Below are 23,779 nucleotides of genomic sequence, written 5' to 3' on the forward strand. Positions count from 1 at the left end.
AAGAGCTCAGTCCCATCCATGGGAGGACAGGGCAGGGCTGGAGAGAGATCATCCAGTTCTTGCCATCACCCAGACTGGGCCAGCAGCTGTCCTGGCTGGCTCCGAGGAGGAAGGGCTGGGAAGGAAGGAGAGCCTCAGGTGGAAACTCCAGCTGGGTACAAGAAATCTGGAGGGGGAGCCAGCTGCTCGTGACGACAGCCACACAGGCGCCCTTGAATGTGCACAGTGAGCGTGGACAGGTGAGCCCTGGGAGCTGCAAGGCTGGCAGGTGAGAAGCTCTGAGCCCCAAGGCCACAGATGCCACCTGATCTGCCTGCACTCTGGGGGTGAGTGCACTGAGGCCCTGATATCCCTCAGGGTTCCTGTATGTGAGGTGTCTGTCTGCAGGGGCTCATTGCTGGTCACAGTGGGCAGGCTAGGGCTTGACCCCCCACCTTGCCTTCACTGGACTTGTGTGGCATTGGGCTTCTGAATGCATGAATGTGGACAGAGGGTTTTGAAAAAGGACAGCTGCTAGTTTGTAGGACATGGTGAAGACTGCAGGGGTGTCCATGGAGAGCACAGAGGAGAGCAAGCCAGGGTGCGGGTCCTGTGCCCTGTCACACAGAGCTGGTGGGTGGGGCCTGTCAGGCGAGTGACTGAGGCACAGGTGGGCTGAAGCTATGACTCAGAGGCCCTGTGAGGCTGGCTGCTGTCAGAACCGGCCCACACCCACCCCCTCGGCCCCCGGGGCTCCTTGCATGGGGAGCAGGGTGGGAGTCGCAGAGCTGGCTGGGTCCAGAAGGCTCAGCTGCCAGAGGCCCCAGTGATGCTGCCCTGGAGCAGCCTGCAGCTCCTCTGCTCTGCCCGAGGACAAGCTCCCACACTTAGCGTGAGGTACATAGCCACAAAGAGAAGTGCCAGTGGTACCTGGACAGCCCATGAGCCATTACCGAGTGGACACCCCCATGAAACCTGCACCCAGATCCAGAAGAGAATACGGCTAGCACCTAGGGGCTGCTAAAAACAGAAGCAGACCCCAAAACAACTTTAAAACCTCACAGAAAAATGAAGACACCAGCAGCTTATTTCACTGCAGGTTGCTCCCCATCCTCAACGAGATGCCAGCACATCTAAGGGTGGCCCATGGTGTGGCTTCCAGAGGCACTTCCACCAGCTCTGTGCCAGGGTGCACCATGTCCCAAAGCTGAGATCAGTGAGGACCCCCACTACTTCTTTTTGGGGGAGGGGGCTGTTGGCCACTCCCCAATCCCCCTGCCTCTCCTGGGTTCATCCCTGCAGGGGTAGCTATTCCAAAAGTCATGGGGGGCCCTCATACTGGAAGGGCTCAGAGGCAGGAGGAAGGGGTACTAACTAGTGTCCCTGTCCAGCACCCTCACAGGCCCTGCCAGCATCCAAGTGTTGCCTACCCAAGGGAGCTCTGCCCTGGGGGAGGAGGGGATTCTAGACCTGCTCATGGCATGGACTTGGCCCTGGAAAACATCTTGGAGATGCTGCATGATAGGGCTTAGTCACACTCCTGCTCTGACTGTGCACTGGGTAAAGACCCAGGGTGGGCATTGAGTCCTCCTAATGCCACCCAATTTCCCTGGTTACTCTTCTTAGGCATGCCTGCCTTTTCCACACTGACCCCCAGTCAGGGACTCTGAGGCTAGAGTTGCCTTCTCTATGCCAAGTGAGAAGACACCTTCCCACCTCTTCCACCAGTGTCGTGCTGAGCCAACAGGTACCAGCCAGTTGTTCCATTTTCTGGAATTTTGCAAGCTGATTGATAAACAGCCATCATAAACTCACAATTAAATAAATTGTTACTATTAGGATAATACTCAAGATGCATCACTTCCTGATTATTTCGTTTCATTTTACTATCGCCTATGTTTTTGAGGTTATTTACATCTATTGCACCAGCATGATGGGAGTACTCTGTAATAGCCAGCCAAGTGTGCCTGGCTTCCCAGCTCTATGGGGAGCCAGCTGCGGCCCAAGGACTCACAGGACGTGCTAGAACGTGCTGCCTCACAACCCCGGCTCCAGGAGGGTTAAAGTCTAAGACCGGGAAGGCAGGCAGCGGGGTGATCTGGGGCTGGTCCTGCTCATGACTTCCCCTCCTCACCTGGGCTCCTGGATCTGGGTGTGGAACCCAGGGCAGGCACAGAGAGCCGGGTGTCCACTTGCTATGGTGTCCCTGCACTGGCCTTCCCACCGATCGCCTGGCCCCTTGTTTTTTTCTGATGGTTTTAGGCAGCGTGATCCTTCATTGGCCTCCCTACCCCCTCAGCTCCCAGATACTTCCAGAAGACTGGGAGGCAGAAGGAACCCTAAACAGACAGGATGGACTCTCCACCTGCCCAGGGTCTTAAAGGTAGAAGAATGTCGCAGTGTTTCCCTCCACTGGAGCCTCCATTGGCAGCAGCAGGTGTTTCGCAGAGCGCCTCCTGGCGGACAGGGCGCTTCACTAAGGTGGAGGCTGGGCTGAAGCGCCCTGCCTCTTGACACTGTCCTCTCCTCCAGGCTCCACACTTCCCAAAGGTCCCGGGACTCTGTCCCAAGGCCCTTCCTCCTCTTCCAAGGCCGTCGGATGCCATATCCTGCGGAGGGGTGACCCGACCCTCAGTGCCCACGTGCGGAGGTAACAGGCCTTGGCTGCCTTACAGACGATAAAATTCAGGGTCCCCGTCCGCTCTTGTGCTCAAGAAGGAAGACCTGGCCGGCTGTGCCTGCTTGGTGCACTCAGCCAGGGGAAGGGCCGGGCTCCTCTTCCGCGCCCACGAGCCTCTGGGCCGGGATCACCTCGCCTCAGGGCCGGGCCGGGAACTGCCTCCAGTTAGGCTCGCGGGCGAGTGCCGGGAAGCTCGCACGCGGACTCCGGCTGCGAGTTAGGGGCAGACGTCGCAAAGCAGCGCGCAGCGCCGCGCCCCTTGCGCGGCTAATTCCTCCGAGTTGCGTTCCAGCCCAAGGCGCTCCGGCGCAAGCCCTCGTGGGGAGGCGCGTGGCTAGTCTCTCCCTCGGCCTGGAGGGGACTGGAGGGTCGCCCGGCCGAGTACTGCTGCAGGTTTCGGCGCCTTTTGGTGGGCATTGAGACCCACCGGGTTGGGAACCCCGCACGGCCTCTCCGTGCTGAGCTGCGAACAGCCGCGAGCGGACCGCGGGGTCCCTCTGGCGCCCGGAAGCTACCGCCCGAGGACGCGCGGGACGTGCTAGGACCGCGCCGCCTTGCAACCCTGGCTCTGGGAGGGTTAAAGTCTGAGTCCGGGAAGGCAGGCAGCGGGGCGCCCCGGAGTTTGGGGATGGCAGAAGGTAGCGAAGAGGGAAGGAGGTCGCGGCTTCTCATACTATTCTCACCGGAGATTGACTCCCCAGTCCCCACAGCTGCCGGGGAGCTGCCTGGGGGTCTCTCCAGGCTGGGAGCCCCAAGGTAGGGACCCAGCATGACCCAGTGCAGACCGCGATAAAAGGCTGCGGGGGTAAAGGAAGCAAGGAGTGGTGGGGCGGTCACCGGGTTAACAGGGTCGTGGCTCTAGCGCGGCTGGACCTGTCACCTCAAACCCTGTTTGGAATCTCCCCGCCTGTTTCCTTCTCTATACAATGGGAGCCTGAACGAGATTTGGGAGGCGCTTTTGGCTCTGACCACCGGCGGGCGGGGCAGCGGCTCCCAGCCTGGTCCCTAGCCTCCGGTTAGGTTTAGGAACTCGGACTGGAATCCAGGGAGCTGAGCCCCGCAGCGCCGCCGTCCAGAATAAAGGTGTGAGTATGTGAGTGGCTGACTGGGGTGTCCGTGGGTAAAGGGCCAGCGTGCGGAGCTCCACGGGTGTGACGCCCCCTGCCCACTTCAGGGACTCTTGTCCACTGTCCGTGGAGCCCAAGAAATGAGAAAAGGTGAGGCGCACGCAGAACAAAAAATCCAACAGGCACACGCAGACGCACACGGGAATAGACAGCGCGCACTGGCCTCCAGGGTGAGAGAGCGCTCTGCGAGTGCGAACCGCTCTTCCCGCTAGTCCCACTTCGGAAGCGCCTCCAGCTTCCAGGGCGCAGTCTGTCCGGAACTGGGTTGACTCAGTTGGTAGCAAGGGCTCGGATTCCCTAGGGCGGCTTTGGAGAAGTCCTCAACAGCCCCGCCCGCACGGAGGACGCTATTGGGTCCACAAAGACTGGGAGTTGGGGGGAGGGGAAGAGCAGGAGAGACAGGAACAATGTCGTGGGAAGGCCCTAGACTCAGTGGCTTTTGAACCCCTCCGGGCCTGTTGGTATTTGAGGTCTTGGGGGTGATCACCAGACAACCGGATTTCGAGGGTGCTCAGTAGCCAAGCAAACAGAATCGAGTTCTTGCTCCTGGCTTTGTCGTGGTCCCTCATCCGCCCGGAGTCCGTCGGAGATTGGGGGGGCCCCACAGAGGGTAGCCCATGTGGCCCATCTTTGAGGCCAGGCCCGTGGCCTGCTGATATCCCACTTGTCCCTGGGCTCTCCCAGCCTTCGGGGAAGCTGCGCTGGCCGGGGCGGGGGCGGGAGGTTGGAGGCGGTGGGAGGGGGCGGCGGCGCGGGGAGGAGCGGGAGAGGGAGCGGGAGAGGGCGCGCGGAGGCAGCCCCAGCCGAGCTTTCCTGCGACCCCCGCCGCGCGGCGGGCCAGGGCCGCAGACAATTAAAGCGGGATTCCTCCCCCGCTGACGTCGGCTGCGCCGTGGCCCCTCCCGCGGCAGCATAAAAGGCGCGGGCTCCGCAGCGCAGGCGGCAGTGGGGGCCGGACAGCGCGGCGGTGAGGATCGCGCGGCCAAGGAACGCGGCTCCCAGAGCGCGGGCCGCCCGCGGAGTGACAGCCAGAGCCCAGTCCCAGCCGGAGCCGAGCCCCACCCGAGCCGAACCGGGTCCGGCGCGCCAGGTGCCCGCAGCCATGCTGGCCGGCCGCGCCGCGCGCACCTGTGCGCTGCTCGCTCTTTGCCTCCTGGGCAGCGGGGCCCAGGATTTTGGGCCGACGCGCTTCATCTGCACCTCGGTGCCGGTGGACGCCGACATGTGCGCCGCGTCCGTGGCTGCTGGCGGCGCGGAGGAGCTCCGGAGCAATGTGCTGCAGCTTCGCGAGACGGTGCTGCAGCAGAAGGAGACGATCCTCAGCCAGAAGGAGACCATCCGCGAACTGACCACCAAGCTGGGCCGCTGCGAGAGCCAGAGCACGCTGGACTCCGGTCCTGGCGAGGCAAGGGCCGGTGGCGGCCGCAAGCAGCCCGGCTCGGGCAAGAACACCATGGGCGACCTGTCCCGGACGCCGGCCGCGGAGACGCTTAGCCAACTCGGGCAAACTTTGCAGTCTCTCAAAACCCGCCTGGAGAACCTCGAGGTCCGTGTGAGCCGCGGTTCCCCCTCCAGGTTGTGCACCCCTCTGCCCTCCCCCACTTTATCCCTGACCGGCCTGGCACCCTCCCACCCCCGCCTCGGCAGCGAGCTTACGCCCGGCCGGCGCCTCACCGAGCCTGCGGGGACCCGCGGGCGGCCACTCGCCGGAGCTCCCCGCCAGGCCGCCCCCGCAGTCGCCCGCAGGGGACCGCGCCGCGGGCCTCTGGCACAGTCTCCCCTCCTCGCGTAACGGTGTGGTTTTCCCCTGCCCTTGTGCCCCCGCAGCAGTACAGCCGCCTCAATTCCTCCAGCCAGACCAATAGCCTCAAGGATCTGCTGCAGAGCAAGATCGATGACTTGGAGCGGCAGGTGCTATCTCGGGTGAACACACTGGAGGAAGGCAAGGGGGGCCCCAAGAACGACACTGAGGAAAGGGTCAAGATCGAGAGCGCCCTGACCTCTCTGCACCAGCGGATCAGCGAGCTGGAGAAAGGTAAGGGCTTAGAGCAGGGCAGGCTGCCTGCCCCTGGCTCCCTCCAGGGACTGTGTGAGACCGACTCCCTGCACAACCCAGTTCAGCGCTGTAAACGCCGCCGCCGACTTCCGCCACTCAGGAAGCCCCTTCTCAGGTTCTGATCTTCCACCCCTGTTCCCTGGTTGTGCTGGTGCCCTGGGCTGGAGAAGGGAGAAGAGGCAGAACAGAGGAACATATTGCGTGGTCCACCTGCCCCCATCAAGATACGCTCACACTCCCTGGATTTTTCCAGTTTGATTTGTCTAATCTTCAGTAACTTTGCACGGTAGCTGTGACTGGCCCAACCCTCCCTGGTTAAGAAAGCCTGGCTCTTGCTGGTCTCTGTTACCAGCAAAGAACGGGGCATCAGCCCACTTGGGCCTTGGGTACATTTCCTTCTAGGTGCTCTGAGCCCCTGGTGTCCTCTCAGGATCCCATCTCCTTTCTGAGTGACCCAAGTTTGGGTGTCTTGTGCATCTGAGCAGCTCCCTGGTAGCCAACTCAGGCTGGTCCAAGCATGGGGCACGCAGATGAGCTCTGCCTTGAAGTCGCAGAAATCAAACAAGGTTGTAAAAGGGGGGTGCAACTAGGAGCGGAGCAGGGCCACGTGACCCTGCTTGGACTGCAAAATGTGCCGGATGGATTTAAACAGTGCCATCTTAAGGCACGTTATGTAACTGAAAAACAGATCAGGGGAAAGAGGGACCTCAGGAGGGAGGGGGAGGGAAGGAGGAGAGACGCTGGGAAATTAAAATGTTCTAGAGAGACACCCCTAGCCGCTTCTTCCTGGGCTCTGGGGTAGGAGCACAGGTGGGCACCCCAGAGCCGGCAGGGTGCGTGTGTCCCTGGGCTCTGATGTGAGTGCTCAGGGGCCTGGAATGTTTTCCCAGGAGTCAGTCTCCCAGCAGGCCCAGGGCCACAGCCACAGTGTGTGTGTCTGTTGGGGTGAGGGATTTAGACAACCCCTGGAGACGTGGGCTGGCAGGTTGGAAGCTGGAGTCTGTGTGGAAGGTGGAGGCTGCCAGGTCAGGAGCCTGAGTTTTCAGGAACCACCCTGGAAGCTCATCTGAGACTGTGGCTCCTCAGAGCAGTCCCTGTCCCCCCCCACACACCCCCGCCCCAGGGGTGCTGCCCACTCCTGCTGTCCTGCCCTGCCTTCTCAGCAGGGCTCCGGGAGAGTCCCTGGAAGAGCCTGGGGGAGGGGACAGAGCTTCCTTCTGAGGGGTGAATGGGATTGTGGAAATGGCCTGGGCCACTGGACTGCAGCATGTCAGGGCCTGGAGGGATGCTCGGCAGGAGCCGGTGGCCTGGTCTTCTTGAGTGGGGATTAAGAGAAGAGCCCACCAGGAGTGACGAGGGGTTCTGAGCACAGCTACCGTCCTGGAAGCAGGTCGGCCCCCAAAGGGGCTGTTCTGTGGGGAGCTAGCCTCGTTCCTCCTTCCCCTGCAGCCACCTTCTCCTCCGTTGACAGGATCCACAAACTCCAAGGCCAGCCGTTCATTTCCCATGCCTACCCCGCAGCCCAAGGGCAGATGCTCACAGCCAGCCCTGTGCTGCCCCTCTACCCCCACCTCCCCAGGGTGGCACCATGTGGAAGCAAGTGCTCGCCAGGCCTGGAGTGCAGAGACCTTGGGTCAGCTTTTTTACCAGCTGGCCCCATGCCCCATCTGCGTCACAGGGTTTGGTGGGGACCAAACAGGACTCAGATGCCAGCTAAGCACTGGGTCAAGGTGCAGGTGTCAGGACTGGTCCCATCCTCCCCAGGTCAGAAAGACAACCGCCCTGGAGACAAGTTCCAGCTCACATTCCCACTGCGGACCAACTACATGTACGCTAAGGTGAAGAAGAGCCTGCCCGAGATGTACGCCTTCACCGTGTGCATGTGGCTCAAGTCCAGCGCTGCGCCCGGGGTGGGCACGCCTTTCTCGTATGCTGTGCCCGGCCAGGCCAACGAGCTGGTCCTCATCGAGTGGGGCAACAACCCCATGGAGATCCTCATCAATGACAAGGTAGGCCCGCACCCCACCAGGGCTTGCAGGAGCCTTAGGATGAGGCCTCTAGGCCCCAGTCCTACCAGGTGACCTCAGATTTTACTGTGGCCTCAAGAAAATCATCTACCCAGTGGGACTGGGGGAGGCGGAGGGGAAAGGCCAGAAGTGGGGAGGGGCACCTTCACCTGCTCTCTGCTCCAGAATAGGGAGAGCTGGAACGTTCCAGACAGAGGCCTCCTGTGTGGGGGCGGGTGGGGGAGATGACGGAGGACATCCATCTTGCTGATGTGATCCGGGCTCCTCCACTGTTGGGCCTAAGACTGCCTTGGTTTCTCCATATTTGGGGGCCCTTAGGGGCTCTGGGTGGGAAATAAATGTGCCCTGGAGATTCTTCCTTAGTCCACATCTAGCCCTTAGCCCTCTACTCTCAGGAGAAGTCCAGGTGCACCTGTGCCTGGTTCTAGGGCAGCAGAGGGCAGCCATTTTCCCTCTGGTGAGCGTTTTCCCATCCTACCCCTCTTCATTTGCCTCAGAATTAGCTGCCAACTTTCAAACCCCTTTGTCTTCATGTCCTTTATGGTAGTAAATGGCTGAAGCTGGGGCTCAGATTCTGGTGCCTGATCTTGAGGCTGTGCCTCAGAGACGGTTGTGCTTTCTAGGCTCCATTTCCCCAAGTGGAAACCATGTGAGTTTCCATCTTTTGCTACACCTTCCCCTGCCTGGAGCAGGAGAGGGGGCGTGTGATTCTGCTCCAAGGCTGGTCTGAGCTTTGAAAGCACAGAGCTGTCCCCTCACGGCATCCCCCGGGGCTCTGTGCAGGGGCTGGCTGGGTGTAGACTGAAGGACTAACACCTGGAGATGGAGTAATGGAAGAGAGGAGAGGCCCTGCAGGGAGGAGGCAGCAGGAAACTGCTGGGGATGCTGCCCTCCCTCAAGGACTTGTCTTGTAGACCAGCTAAGAGGGGGGAGGGCAAGGAGGAGTGAGGTGGCGTGTGCCCAGACGGATCTCAGGGGTCCCGTGTCAAGGCACTGCATTTCCCATGACCCGCCCACGGTGGGGCTGACGGATGCCGGAGTTCAGAGGGGAAGGGGCCGCAGGAATTCAGCAGAGGCTCTTGATATTTATTTTGAAAGTGAAGTGAGACAAAAATCAGAGCTGCCCCTGTGAGATCAGTGATTCTGAATCTGTCCCCAGACCAAGTGTGGTGTGCTCATTCTTCCCAGGTGGCCAAGCTGCCCTTCGTAATCAATGATGGCAAGTGGCACCACATTTGCGTCACCTGGACCACCCGGGACGGGGTCTGGGAAGCCTACCAGGATGGCACCCAGGGTGGCAATGGCGAGAACCTGGCACCCTACCATCCCATCAAGCCGCAGGGTGTGCTGGTGCTGGGCCAGGAGCAGGTACTGGTTGGGGACGGGAGGCAGCTCCAGCCTGGGGCTGGGGGACGCACGGGCTGGGAGTAGGAGAAGGAGGTGGCCTTCCAAAGTAGCAGGGCAGCAAGCCGTGCTGCGGTTTGGGCCCAGCCCCTGCCTGAGGGCTTCTTCAGGGACATGGAACAGGAGTGAGATTTGCATTCGGCACTCTCGGCAGCGATGCTCTCTCTGGCATGGGAAGGCCAATTCTGCTTTTAACAATGAATAATTTAGTTCCCATGAAGTGCTTCCTCTCCCACTGGGCACCTGGGAGGGAGGTGAAGGGATGGAGAAGCCAGGCCTTCTGTTCCTGTTGGAATGTAGTTAGCTGTAGCTGGCAAGGAGGGATGTCAGAGTACGGTCCCGGGACCCTGCTGCCATGGTCGTCCACAGCCCCCATGACCCCTCACTTGCTGACTGAGGGATAGGTTGGGCAGAGTCCAGAGGCCCCCAGGAGGAGATCCCTATCCAAAGCAGAGGGGCCGGCCACCAGGCCTTTTCCTGGGCTTCCCTTGGAAGTTGACAGATGCATGGCTAAAGACTCAGGGCCAGAAACAAGGGTACCAAGGACAGATAGCAGCCCTGAAGAGGAGAGACAGACACCCAGACTCCCCTAGGGATAGGTATCTCCACCTGGCCCCAGATCATCTGGCTGACCCTTCCACCCTCATCCCCTGCTCTTCTCCAAAGGACACTCTGGGTGGCGGGTTTGATGCCACGCAAGCATTTGTGGGAGAGCTGGCCCATTTCAACATCTGGGATCGCAAACTGACCCCGGGGGAAGTGTACAACCTGGCCACTTGCAGCACCAAGGCCCTCTCTGGCAACGTCATCGCCTGGGCTGAGTCCCACATCGAGATCTATGGCGGAGCCACCAAGTGGACATTCGAGGCCTGTCGCCAGATCAACTGATAGCTTTGGGCAGGGCTGAGCCCCGGCCCCACACCCGCCTGCCCTGCTTGTGCGGTGATGATCCGTCGTCTCTTCCCTTCCCCCAGGAATGATCAAGGCCATGGCCCCTGCACACGCACACAGTCAGGTTTTGTCCTTCTCATGCACACGAAGCAGTCCTGGCTCTCCTCCGTTCCTAAGGAGCCCCACTTCTCCCTAGGAGCCCTGACTGTTTCCCAGGCATGCCCTGGTCACAGTGAAAGAGGTGGCATCCGCATTCTGGACAGTGCAGAAGTCAGTGAAAGTTGTGTGTGTGTGTGTGTGTGTGTGTGTGTATGCGCGCGCGCGCATCTGGGGAGGCCTTTCATTCTAGAATGAATCTCTCACTTCCTCCTTTCTTTGTGGCTTTGGGAAACCTCACGATGGGTCAAAACTCTGTATTTGCCAACTTCCTTCGCTGCCCATGCCTTGGAGTGGTGCAGCTTCTCCAGCACATATTTGTCTTCATTTGCAAACCTCTTTTGGAGCAGCGTAGCTCTCTAGTGATGTAGGAAATGTGTTTTAATGGTTTGTCAAGGCCAGGGGAGCCTTTCTGCAGAGAGTTTTTATTGCATATTAGCAGTGAATTCTCTCTGAAGGTCGAAGGCTTCTGTCCTGGGATGGCAACGCCTTCCAGTCCTCACTTCACGCCCGCCCGGTTAGCAGCCCTGCCGTCTGCCTCTGAGGGCAGTGTGGACCTGGGAGGCTGGCCTGCCTGCTCCTTGGTGGCTCTGTCCCAGTACTGTCCCTCACTTCTGGTCCTTCCTGCCTCCTTGCATCCTGTGAGGCTGGGACCTGTCAGCCACCACCCATGCTGTGCTGCTTTGGCTCAAGTGGCCCTGAGAGAGGAGTGTCCCATAGAGCTCCAAGATTCAGGGGCCCAGTGCCCCACCCCCATCTCTGGTAGTGGGAGGCCAGAAGCTTCAGGTGGGACCTCTGGACAAGGAACGCATGTGCTGATCGAGAGCCAGCCCCCGAAGGCCACAGACTCAGCCCACACGGTCCATGGGAAGATCTTCCCCATGGCACTTTTGACAGCCATACCCCTCCCAGCACCTCAGGCCCCTCCCCATGGGGCAGGGGCTCAGGGGCTGCTCAGATGGAACCGGTCCTGGTCAGAGCAGGGCCTGCCACCCACTCCTCACAGGGCTCACACAGCCCCCAACCTACCACTGGCCTGTGACTCTGAGACCTGACTCGCCCAGAACCTTGGGCTTCTTTTCCCCATGAAAAGCAGCACAAGCATCCCCTCCTAATCCTTCCAAAGAGGGGAGAAAAGTGTGCGTGTGTGCGTGTGTTGTGCATGTGTGTGTGCGCATTTGTGCGTGAGGGGCAGAGAGCGAATGTTCAGGAGGGGGTGCCCAGGATGGGGAGCCCCTGCTTCGTCCCGCCAGCTGGTGGGCCGCCTCCAGGAGTCTGGCAGAGGCTGGCAGGTCTGTCTAGGAGCCCTGCTCGCTGCCTGGCTCACCTGCTGCTGCAGATGTCCTTCGAGAGGAGCAGGCCCCTGCTGCTGTTCCTCCCAGGGCGCCCGGCTCCCGCAGCGCAGGTCGTGTTGTCGGAAACCCGTGCATCTGTGTGTCTGTGTTGGCGTCTGTCAGTGTGCCCGTGGTGTCTGCACGTCTGGCCGCCGCCCCGCGCTGCATCGCTCTGCGGAGAGGGTGCGGGTGGCCCCGCCCCGCGTGTTCTTGTTCAACAGTGGCTTTTTTAGATACTCGTGCTTCCTCAGTGCCCGTCGGGTCGTGGCATCCTTGGATCTGCAGGGATCTTCTCTGTTTGCATGTTCCTCGGGTGGCGTGTTCCTTGCTCCCTGGTCCGATGTGTGTTCCCTTGCCTGCATGGACTTCTCCGGTTCTGTGTTGTGTGCCGAGTGCCACCCAGTGTTCTTTGACCACCCATGCTACTGAAAATGGCTGGGTAAGCAAGCCGGGGTGTCGGGGAGATCAGGGGGGAGGTCAGCGTTCCCCTCCCCTCCCCGACCCCCAAACACACCAAGAAGCAATCTTAACATGTAGGCTGAGAACGAGCCTGAACGATACCTGTGGTTGGGAGAGAGCAAGAGAGCCTGGAATCACCTTTCCAGAGCAGATGGAGCCCCACCCTCACTCCAGCCGCCTGGGAGCCCCGTGTGGGCAAGGCCCAGAGCCGGCTGTGCCAGGTGCCCTCCTGCCAGCACTTTCCACCAGCCCCCGCCCCTGCCAATACCGGACCCCAAACCACCTCTGCCCGGAGTGGGCGAGGTGGGAGCTGTCCGTTCAGGACCACAAGCCATCCTCTGCCCCAGCTTGAGGGCAGAGCATCCCCACTCACACCTCGGTCCCCGCAGCCGCCTGGCGCCCCCTTCCCGACCCCACTCCCCTGATGCACCCATGGTGCCAGACACGGATACGTAGCTCCCGCCCGGCCCCTAACTGGAGTCAGTGCCAAGCCCCTCAACTCCCTCACTGTGTTCACACTTGGCACTTTGCTGGCCCCAAGAAAGGTAGATGACACAGCCGCAAATCTAATCCACACAGTTCCCATCGACTCCTTAATCTGATTGATGTTCCCTCTTGCACTGAATAATACATGCCTCTCTCAGGTAAGCCATTTTATAAAATAAGAAGATAAAAAGCACTGTCGACACAGCGTTCGCTTTTGCCGAGCTGGTGTCTGACAGCTCCCTGGGTGTTGGGTGGGACAGCTACCGAAGGAGGCCCCGGGCCCTTGGGGGCTGAGATCCCACTTGAATCGTAAGCCTTCTTGCTTTTGATAACACAGTATTATTTCTCTTACTGTAGAAGAAAAAGTTTATTACCAAACAAGAGTATTTTTATGAAAGTATAGGACAAACCTATAAATGATCTCAACCTATATCTCCCTGGAAAACACTTTCAGGCTCCACCAAAATGTAGGACTGAAAGCGTGTATTTTGGAAGAAAGAGATACATTTTGTATGCTTTCTTTTCCTTTTGTAGATTCCCAGTTTATTTTCTAAGACTGCAAAAATCACTTTGTCACCAGCCCTGGGACCTGAGACCAAGGGGGTGTCTTGTGGGCAGTGAGGGGCGGGCGCGCAGGCCCGAGGTTCACAGTCATTCCGTGAGCTCCAAGGCGGGCCCACCTGTTCTTGAAGGCATGTTGGGGACAGGAGGTCAGGAAAGTCATTAATGGTGGGCCCTTTGTCTTAGAGCTCACTGATTAGGTAGCACAAATTGAGGACTTAAATGTCAGTTCCAACCTCGATAGAAGCAGCTAGGGTTACACAGTATCAACATGAAGAGGACAGAACCCTTTGAAAGCCTATGGCAACTAAAACGAGGCTCGAAGCAGCTCTGGTATCATCTCTTAACACACAGTGTGTGAATTTATTCAAATAACATTGGGAAACGCATCGCTTCTGTGCACGGTGGACTTAGTGCAGTGCCATTTGTTAAAAGGGAACAAGTCATTGAGGAGAAAAAAGCCCAATACTTAGAGTCCCAATTTTGTCTTATTTGCCAAAAAAAATTTAAAAAAAATAATAAAAATAAAAGCAAACCCCCTGAAGTTGACATTGTTATAATGTATATAATGTAAAATATGAGAGAATCGATGTATCTTACTTTTTCATTATTTGCTAACCAAAGCTGTACATTTTTCATACAACTTGCAGCCTTTTGGGTATCAAATGGGTCAAATCCATGGGACCTGCCACCTCCCATCAGCAATTCTAGAAATGCACTATTTCTACTGGTATTCTTGCTTTTTTTTTTTTTTTTCTTTTCATTTTCTTGCTGAAATGACATGAATTGTTGAGTTTATTTTTACACAGTAAAGAGTGAAGAAAGACTGTGGTCTCCTTGGACTGAATCTTTTCTAAAAAACTTGCCCATGTCATCAACCTGTCTGGCCATGCCCCTGGGCTCACCTTCCTCACCTGGAGGGTACAGATGACCTTCACCCGTAAGGGACTTGGGTTTGCGACGTACTGTGTCCCTCAACAGTCCCAGAAACCCCTGGGTGCAGGGGTGGGGGTTCCTTGTTTCCCAAGGGCCACTGACACTGAGGCAGAGAGAGGCGAAGTGATTTCCCAATTTGGGGAGACCACACTAGACCTGGAGTGGGGAGTAATTCTGGGTTCCCTGCTCCCCGGCAGCCCTGCTCCCTCCTGGGCCTGGACTTGGTACTCCCAAGCAGTCCCGTCTATTCTCCTTTGCCACATCCACTGAAAGAGGCCTCACATCCCCTACTCTGGAGTTCTGGACCACTTTTCTGCACTCAAATGGACGTGTCCCCACATCCACATAGCAGAGTGGGTGACCTTGGGGCCCTGGACCTGGGGAAGCACTTGCTTTCCTAACCAGGCTCTGGATGTACACAAAACTTGTGAATTGCTCCCTTCCAAAGGACACAGTGCCCAGGATCTTGGAGCCCTGGGGTTAGAGACCCCAGGACACTTACAACCTGGGGCTAGGGAATGTGGAGCCAGACTAGCCTGCCTGGTTGCTCAGTTGCTCCACCACACACACACACCCTTGTGCAAGTGCAGCACACAGGTTGTATTAGCAGAAAGAACCAGTGGCTCTGGCTTCTTGCTGGCCCTGTGGGGCGGGTGGGGGGTGGTTTCCTGCCTGATGCCTGATGTTCCCTGGGCAGGACTCAGGAACTGGGCTCAGAGGGGTATGAAGGAGCCACTGTCGCCTGGCACTCAGGATCCTGGTTGGCAGAGAGCAGCCCCCCTGAGCTGGGGACCCCTGCCTGTTCCCTGCAGGGCCGCGGGGGTGGGTGGGCCACGGAGTGCATGTGCAGCGCAGGCCTGGTGGTGCCGTTCCAGAGCTCCTGCCTCCCGCTCAGGACAGGGCACAGCTACGCGAGCGGCTGCTCCTCACTTAGTTTCTAACCTCTCCGAGAGCTCATTCAGAACTTGGCATCTTAACTGCCTCTAGGAACTCGGCTCCTCCACTTCTCACACCTGGCCTTGTCCGGCCGTGACCGTCTCAGGCGGCCCGTTGCACCAGCAGCAGCTGCTTGGAAGGAAGACGCCAGGCCCTGCAGCTGCGCTGGCTGGTGTTTCCAAGTTAGAGGGTCTTGGAAGCCTCTCAGACACATAAAACCGTTCTCGGCTTCCACACTCCTGGTGACGGGGGCTCGCTCCCCTGCAGAGACTGCCCATTTGCAGATGCCCCATCGGCAAGCTCTGGTGCACAGTTCTCTTGCTTATGCTGTGCTCATGCGTTGAGTGGCAGCGCCCCCCATTTACCCACACACGTGAAGGCAGCCAGGGCCTCCCTGAGCCTTCGCCACGCTGCCCCACTCATCTGGCCTCATCGACCCGCTGCAGGGCTGGGCCAGCCCACTGGACCTTCAGGTGCCTCTGGCTCTCCTCCGAGACCTAGAGGAGCCCGGGTGGGGAGCACCTTGAGAGCCATCTGGCCCCACAGCCCCACTTTTCAGGCAGCTGAGGTCACAAGGGTGTGTGTGGCTTGTGCAGAGCCGCTCGGCTGGTCCGCACGAGGGCTGGAGGGGGAACCCACGATCAGGACCCCAGCTCAGAGCCCTCCTGGCCTGGCTGAATCACAGGGTCCTCACCTGTCACGTGGGCTGCTGGGCACCCGGCAGGGCTGTGAAAGCAGGACGGAGTGCATGGCATGGTGCCCCCGCACCAGGACCCCTCCTCCAGAGTCCTCTCAGGGTCATCCTCACTGAGGGGATGGACACTGCCCCTCCCCATGCCCCATCCCCCCTCTCATCCACGATGCCAAAGACCCAGAGGAGGAAGTTGATGCCCCGCTGGAGAGCGTGACGGATTCCATGAATCCAGTGGTCCCCCAGGGTCCAAGTGCTGGACACTTGGTGCGCAGCATGGCCAAGTGGCCAGGGGACTTTAAGAGGTAGGGCCCAGTGGGAGGCCTTTAGGTCGTGGGGCGTGTCCACAGATGGGCCTCTGACTTCCTCTCTGCTGATGTGACTTTTCTTCCTCACACCTGCTCCTGCCCTCCACCTGGAGATCCTCACCAAGGGTGGACCCATGGGGCTGCCTGATTTTGAATGTTCAGTCTCCAGAAGTGTGAACTTGCTGAACCTCTTTGCCATGTTAAGTTTGCCCGCCCAGATATTTTGTCTTAGTAACAACATGAACTATGATGGGGGTCTTCCTGAAGGTGGGCTGTGTGCTAGCCTGGCCACAGCCCCCGGCTCCAGTGTCCTTCAGGGAATGTGGTCAGTGTCACCTTCCCGAGTGCTCAGCTCTCAAGGACTGTTTCCCCACCACCTCCAGGCAGGAGGCTCCCCTGCCACCCTCCCACAGGGCCACAGAAGAGGCTAGACCAAGCCCCAGGGTGTCTGGGGTGTGACTGGAAGCAGCCCCTGCGGGCGCCAGGCCTTGGGCCTCCTGCTCTGGTGTGTGCCTCCTGCTCCACAACAGAGGATTGCACCCAACGCTGTCTTTGGTGCTCCAGGAAGCAGGCAGATTAGAGATCGCAGGACACTTGCAATCTGGGGGCGGTAAGCCTGCAGCCTGGGGGCTTGGTTGCCGCCACCTCACCCCGCAACACACATGCTGGGTTAGCGGAAGGAACCATCCGCTCTGGCTTCTTGCTGCCCTGCCTGGGGATTTCCTGCCGGATGCCTGGCATTCCCTGCCAGGACTCAGGAGCCGGGCTTGGAGGGTGTGAAGGAGGGAGGTGTGCCTGGCACCAGGCAGGCCCTCCTCTCTCCAGTCATCGCTGGCCCACAGAGCAGCCCAGGAGTCCTGATCTGCTCTGTCCCAGTGTCCCCTCCCCTTGCTGACCTCCAGGGAGCAAACATGCTCCCTTGGCTGTGAGGGGCAAACTGCTCACATGCCCACATCCCACGCTCAGGTAAGTTCCTTGACTTCTCCAAACGCCCACCTGAGGCACGGGAAGTTCCTTCTCTTCCAGACTGTTCAGACCCAGACCAGCCTGGCTTAGTCCCTGGAAATGCCCCAAACTCCCTCTGAGCTCCCTGGGGACATATTCCCCTCATTCTGGGTGTATAAACAAACGTTTCTAACAGTGGAATTCCATTTTTTGTGTTGCTGGGGGTTGAACCTAGGGAACCTCAGGCATGCTAGGCCGGTGCTGTACCTCTGAACCACACCCCCAACCAAACAGTGGGATTCTTACGACCTGGAATTCATTTTGTCCCTTGGTGCCTCCAAGAAGGACACTAGCACTTCCTGAGACTGACCTGGTCACTTGGGGAAGTGGGAAGCAGTTGGCCCACCGGAGTCCTGGCTTAGAAAGACAGGGAAGGGCTGGATGGTCTCCATGGCCCCACTGGGCTCTTCCTGGAGTCTAAGGCCTGGCCTCCCCAGCTCGTGGGTACCAGTAGTGCCCTTCTGCAAAGGCCATCTAACACCCCTGGTCAAACTGTCCCCACCTTGCTCCACAGGAACTCTGGCCCCTGCCCAACCCCCACCAATAGTCAGCCTCTTCCACTGTGGTGACCTTCCCCTCAGGGCCTTGTGGTCCTTCCCCAAATCTTCAGGCCAGACCCCTGCTCCTCCGACCCCACACAAGTTCGTGTTTCTCAACATCGGTGGTGGCCCGGGAACTTCTCAGCTACCGTGCAAGGGAGGAGTGCAGACAGGTTCCAGACGGGCACTTGATTTAGTGGTGTCCTTTTGGGAAAGTTGCAGGACCTGGGCAGAGGAGGGGGCAGAGGAGTGGGCACAGGAGATGAAACCACTATCAAGGTCTTTGCAACACATTCCCTCACGTGTTCGTCTAGGAAATAGTTCCCGAACACCCACCACAGCAGGCACCTGGCCAGGTGGCCAGATGCCCACTTGGGGGTCTGCAAGGCCAAAGAGGAGCCATCTTTAGAGCCCAGCTCCAGGCCCCTGGGGAGCTCCAGTGTGTAGCCAGGAGGAGGCTGGCTGGCAGGGCAGGGGAGGGGAGGCAGGCATGAGCGCGCGTGCTTGTGTGCCTGTAAGACACTGCCAAGGAAGCCGTCTGTCCCGCTTGATTTCTGTGCTTCTCAATTCAGGCCAAGGTGGGGGCCATCTGCTCAAGTGGGCACAGAGAAAACATTTCCACTGTGCAGAAAATTGGCTTCGGAGGGGAGGCTGTACTCGGCACAGAAGCAGCCCAGAGCTGTGCAGGCAGACAGAGCCTGGGCTCTGCCCGCAGTGGTGCTGCCCAGGCAGGGCTAGGGCAGGGAGAAGTGCCTCTGCACACCTCCCCTCTGCTCCCACTCGACCCTCCCAGGGACCGTTGCAAGGGGGCTGCATGTGGGAGCAACTTCTCTCTCTCTCTCTGTCTCTTTAATATTTTTAATGAGATATAATTTACCTCTGTAAAGTATACAATTCAACAGCCTTTAGTATAGTACATAAATTTTTTAAATCGTGGTAAAGCTACACAACATAAAATCTGCTATTTCAACCATTTTTAAGTGTCCATTCTGTGGCACTAATCACACTGACAATGTTATGCAATCATCATCATTATCTATTTTCAAAGTGTTTTCATCACTGCAAACTCTGTACCCTTTATGGGGAGAAAGCCCATTCTGCCCCCATGCCCAGCTCTGGTAACCTCCACTCTCTGCCACTACAAGTCCACCTGTTCCAGGAATGCCAAGGAAGTGGGAAGGAACAGCATACTTCCTCCTGTGACGCGCTTCCTTCACGCAGCCTGTCTTCAGGGCTCAGCCACGGGACAGCATGTCTCATTGCTTCATGACCTTGCCAGTGTGCACACGGCGCTTTGGACTTACCATTCATTATCTGTCGATGGGTTGCTTCCACCTCTTGGCAACTGTGACTGACACTGGTAAGAACATGACAAGTATTCCCCGACCCCACTAGAGATTGGGGAATGACCCCAGGGGTCCTTGGCCACAGAGTCACATACTCGGTCCTTTTTATTTTTATTTTTTTGAAACAAGATCTCACTGTGTTTCCCAGGCTCCCTTGAACTTAGGATCCTCCTGCCTCAGCCTCCCGAGCAGCTGGGATAACTGACATGTGTCACGGTCCCGGCTGCAAGGATCTTTTGAGTCTCTGCTTTCATTTCTTTTGGGTATATACTCAGAAGTAGAACTGCTGGATCACACGGTGCTTCTATGTTTAGCTCTCTGAGGGACTGCCAAACTGTTCCACTTTACACTCTAGGAAAGGTCCGCGAGGCTCCAGCCTCTCCACATCCTCACCAACGCTTGTTATTTTGGGCTTTGTGTTCACAGCTGTCCTGACAGATGTGAGGTTGTATCTTGTTGTGGTTTTGCCTTGATCCCCTGCTGACTGGTGATGGTGGTCACCTTTTCATGTGCTCACTGGTCACTCGGATAATCTTCTCGTGAGAAATATCTATTCAAGTCCTATACCCATTTTTTAAATTGAGTTGTTTGGTTGTTGGTGCTGGTGAGTTTGTAGAAGTTCTTTATGTACTTTACCAGATAGATAGTTTACTAATATTTTCTCCTGTGGGTTGTCTTTTCACTCTGCTGATAGTGTCTTTAGATGTACAAAAGTTTCATATCTTTATGAAGTCCTCTCTATATTTTTTAAAACACCCTGTATTGTCCTTGACCTTATTTATTTATTTGTATGTGGTGCTGAGGATGGAGCCCGTGCCTCACACGTCCTAGGCAAGTGCTCTCCTACTGAGTCCCAGACCCAGTCCCTGTATTTTCTTTTATTGCCCATGCTTTGGGTCTCATAGCCAAGAAATCATTTGCTCCACTAACTCCTACCTCTCTGCTCCTGTCCCCATGTAATTTAGTCCCCGCTGCTCTGCCTCATCCCACCAACCTTGGCTTCCAGTATGAGCGCCTGGGTGGGTCTGCACGGCCGAGTCTGCCCACCCAGGCTGTGAACTTGTGGGCAGAGGCCCTGTCTGTTTTGTTCCTCTTAGAAATCCCTTCTGGCTTGAGCATTCTTGGCTCTGGGTTTCGCTCTTCAGAATCTTGGTTCTCTAAGAATCACAGAATGTCGGCACAGATGCAGGAAGGAGGAAAAGCAGAAGTGCTCCCAAGACAAGCCCTGGCTGCTGTCACACGGGCACAGTGTCACCCCAGGCCAGCCTGGCTGCCTCTCGAAAAATACCCCAGTGGCTTTTCTAGGTGCCCCACACCTCCAGGGGTCCAGGCTGGAAGGAAAGGTGAAGGGAAGAGAGCGCCCAATACAAAGGACCGTGGTTTCCACAGACCTCCTGGGAGGAGGGGAGCCATGTGGAGGGTCAAGGACCAGGGAGACAGGGACGGGTTGCTCAGTCACAAGAGATGCGCGTTGTCCCTGCAAGGTGCTGCCACTCCACACAGGACGAATGGACACAGAATGAGTGCCTGCCACCCAGGACTGTGCTTTGCACACACAGGAGTCGAGGGGTGTCCAGGGAGGATCACCACCCAGTGTGCAGCAGAAGCCAGAACACACCAAGGGAGGTAAGTGCGGGGATGTGTGCCTCCCATCATAGCACGACACATTCTGCCAGGGATGGACAGAGCCACACGGTCCCCCAAAGTCACATTCACTCAGAACCTGTGAGTGGGACCTTATTTGGAAATAGGGTCTTTGCAGATGTAAGATGAAGTTAAGATGAAGTCATATGGGATCAGGATGGGCCCCAAATGCAGTATGATTGGTGTCTCATAAGAAGACACAGAACAACCCAGGATGCATGCCATGTGACCATGAGACAGGCAGGGGAGTGGTACCTCTGTGAATCTGCCAGCCGCCAAGAGGCCTGGCACAGACCCTTCCTCAGAGTCTGCAGGAGGGAGCAACCCTGCTGACAGCTTGATGTTGGACTTCCAGCTTCCAGGACTGAGAGAATACGTTCCCATGACTGTAAGCCACTGTTTGTGGCAACCCAGGACACTGATAAGGGGCAGAGGTCCTTCTATTTCAATAGTAAAGGAAAGGGAGGCCCTCAGGCTGAACCACAGGATAGGGCCAGGTGGCTGGCTGGCTTGCGGTGGAGGCCCTGATCCAGCTGGGGGCTAGCTTCTGATGCAAGGAGGAGCCAGGCCACCTTGGGCAAGGCGGTGGGCAGTCTGAGCTCTATAGGGCTCTGCTGGTGCCTTGGGTCTGATGGTGGAGGGGTGCTGAGCAGCTATCTGGTCAAAGCCACTCTATCCCGCCTGCAGCCCACCTTGGTCTCCGAGTCCTCTGGCAGAGAGTATGACCCACAGCAGGGTGCTGACAAAGAAAGCCCAAGTGCTTCGGAAGACAGCTGCACGCAAGCACGCGCCCCTTGACGAGGAGAAATGAGGTGCCACCCAGACTCTCCCTGCTGTGGAAGTTGGTGGTAGGATGGGCAGGGACAGAGAACATAGGACTCCCGTCGGTGCAGAGGCAGGTGGTGGTAAGAGCCGTGAAGAACGGCAGGCGGGACGAATGGACACAGAACGAGAGGAGGCGGGGAAGCCAGGGGGAGGCGGACCCTGGAGCTGCGGCCGGCCACGCAGACTGACAGTTACTGGGAAGGGACAACATGCTCAGCCACAGAGGTGACTGGCCAGGCAGGGATAGCTGAACAAGAGGAACAGGGGGCGAAGGAGCAGCTGGGGCAGGTCACATGACCTGAAGGAAACCAGCTGGCTTTGCTACCGCTAGCTACTGGCCTGCAACAATTTTGTAGCTACCCAGTGTCAGGCAAGGCCCCTCCATGACCAATATGGATGGAGGCAGACAAGACCTATTGGGTCCCTGTCTGGACACAGCGTGAGCGTCATCCAAGCTGAGGCAACCCCACGTCCCCTCTCCTGGCTGATGGGCGAGGGCTTCTGCTTCCCTCTGTTTTTCCTGCCTTTGCCATAAAAATGGAGACCCCAATCACAGCATTGCCCTGGCTTATGGGCAGCCCCCAGACAGGCCTCCTTCCTTGAATCTTGTCTGCTGTTCTCCCAACACAGCCCAAGCCTTGTAGGTCCTTCCTAAGACCCTCCAGCTGGGATGCTGCGGTCCCCCCACCCCCACCCCACCCCCACGGGACCTCCCTGGTTGCCAGTCAGTCTTCCACCTTGACTCCACTGCAGTGCATTCTGGGAACTTTGGCTGGACCACAATGCACACCTCCTACACCATGGAAAGATCAGGTTTCACTGAGTGAGATGGGAAGCCCCTGGGTGGTTTTAAGCAGAGGAGAAAAGGGAAGTGATTTTGGAAAGAAACACTCTTGGGAAGCAGCGGAGGCTGTAGAGGGGCAGAGGCGTTTGGAGCAGTTCCCCTGTGGCTGCTGGGGATGGTGGGGGCTCCTACTGCCCTGCAGCAGTGGGTGAGGGGGGACAGGTCCTGAGGACAGGAACATGCAGATGACTTCTAGTGTCAAAATTGTTTTCCAGAGGCTTCTGACAGAGGAAACCAGCTGCAGCCAGTTGGACAGGCCTGTTTGCTCCACCCGCTCCAGGCAGCCTGGGAAGACCAAGGACCCTGGTAGAGGAGGAGCACAGAGGAGCCACCACTGCCACCACCTACTTCCCCTTGAGCAGAGGGACCACCGTATCCAAGACCTCTTTTTTTTTTTTTTTTTTTTTTGCGGTGCTGGGGATTGAACCCAGGGCCTTGTGCTTCCAAGGCAAGCACTCTACCAACTGAGCTATATCCCCAGCCCACTCAAGACCTCTTTAAGACAAAAAGTCTGAAGGACCAGCAAGCACCAAGTAGCCAAAACACATGGGATTGTGTGCCCCGACCCTCCACAGTCTTTTGGTGTCAGGGGCCCATGAAAGGCTGCCTAGAAGGACCTGAGGCTGTTCCTGGGACCCCAGAGAAAGGGGTCAAAGGACAATGCTACTCCTGGGAGAGGAAGGACTAGGCTAGAGGGTTGCTGCCAGCCAGGAAAGATGGGGCTCAGAGTACAAGCACGTTACTTCTTACTTGGGCCCAGGTGCCAGGACATGTGCCTCTGTCCCCAGTAATGGTGATGCAGAGGCCAAGTGTTGGCATGGGGCCCCTTGTTGCCTTCACTGAAATGGCTACTTCTACTTCCTCTGGTATCCTAGGCACCTGGAGGGTGGATCCCTCTGTTGAGTCTGCTTGTTGAATGTCCCTTCCTTCCCTGGCTGGTGGTTTCCTCAAGCCTCATTGCAACCCTCTCCCCACCATGGTGCACCCTTGGGCATTCCCTAGAGCCCCCTGCAGGGGAACAGCAGCTCTGAGACCTAGAGGCCCCAAGAGTGTCAGCCTAATCAGTGCACACTTGTCTACACCTGTCGCCGGCTGCTACTGTGCTGGAAGGAGGAGGCAAGAATGGAGTGTCTGGGAGGAAAGGAAACTTCATGAATCACATCAAACGCCTGTTTCCATTCACACAAGGGTCCATGGGGTGGGGCATATCCATACATTCTGTAAGGAACAACCACACACGCCTTAAGAAAAAAGACCGGGGGCTGGGGTTGTGACTCAGTTGGGGAGTACTTGACTAGCATGTATGAGGCACTGGGTTCGATTCTTAGCACCACATATAAATAAATGAACAAAATAAAGGTGTATCAACATCTAAAAAAAGAAAAGAAAAAAGACTGGAAGAAAGCGTTCAGAATGTTGAGTGGTTCTACATGGCTGAGGGATCAAGGATTTTCATACTTTCAAGTGTTTCCCTAAGTTTTCTGCCCTGAACACGTGTTAGTTACATAATTTAAACCTTATTTATTTATTTTTAAACCAAATTCT

The 23,779-nt window shown here is 57.5% G+C and overlaps 1 protein-coding gene, 1 long non-coding RNA gene and 1 other non-coding gene across 4 annotated transcripts; 2 read left to right on the forward strand and 1 right to left on the reverse strand.

Annotated features, from left to right (window-relative positions):
- Nucleotides 1–4,667: 4,667 nt before the first annotated feature.
- Nucleotides 4,668–13,922, forward strand: Nptx1 (neuronal pentraxin 1). The gene is made up of 5 exons (XM_047547636.1): nt 4,668–5,332; nt 5,614–5,821; nt 7,607–7,851; nt 9,058–9,237; nt 9,940–13,922. The coding sequence occupies exons 1-5, from the start codon at nt 4,889–4,891 to the stop codon at nt 10,159–10,161; spliced, it is 1,299 nt and encodes a 432-aa protein (XP_047403592.1). The 5' UTR covers nt 4,668–4,888; the 3' UTR covers nt 10,162–13,922.
- Nucleotides 13,923–18,796: 4,874 nt separating this feature from the next.
- Nucleotides 18,797–22,610, forward strand: LOC124979018 (uncharacterized). Of its 2 annotated transcripts, none has more exons than XR_007107609.1 (4): nt 18,797–18,935; nt 20,425–20,547; nt 21,253–21,377; nt 22,450–22,610. It is a non-coding gene; the product is annotated as an uncharacterized LOC124979018 (long non-coding RNA). The 2 variants fall into 2 exon arrangements; XR_007107610.1 differs by having other exon boundaries at nt 18,817–18,935; nt 20,481–20,547.
- A 30-nt stretch (nt 22,611–22,640) lies between these two features.
- Trnap-ugg (transfer RNA proline (anticodon UGG)) lies at nt 22,641–22,714 on the reverse strand. The gene has a single exon. It is a non-coding gene; the product is annotated as a tRNA-Pro (tRNA).
- Between the last annotated feature and the right edge of the window lie 1,065 nt (nt 22,715–23,779).

The sequence above is a fragment of the Sciurus carolinensis genome, chromosome 3 (genome assembly GCF_902686445.1).
Source record: "Sciurus carolinensis chromosome 3, mSciCar1.2, whole genome shotgun sequence".
Lineage (NCBI taxonomy): Eukaryota > Metazoa > Chordata > Mammalia > Rodentia > Sciuridae > Sciurus > Sciurus carolinensis.

What these genes read in the sequence shown, in the direction of transcription:
- Nptx1 (XM_047547636.1), top strand. Translation starts at nt 4,889, where the DNA reads ATGCTGGCCGGCCGCGCCGCGCGCACCTGTGCGCTGCTCGCTCTTTGC. An exon ending in CCCGCCTGGAGAACCTCGAG is followed by an intron (nt 5,333 to 5,613) that starts GTCCGTGTGAGC and finishes GTGCCCCCGCAG; the next exon opens with CAGTACAGCCGCCTCAATTC. An exon ending in GATCAGCGAGCTGGAGAAAG is followed by an intron (nt 5,822 to 7,606) that starts GTAAGGGCTTAG and finishes CATCCTCCCCAG; the next exon opens with GTCAGAAAGACAACCGCCCT.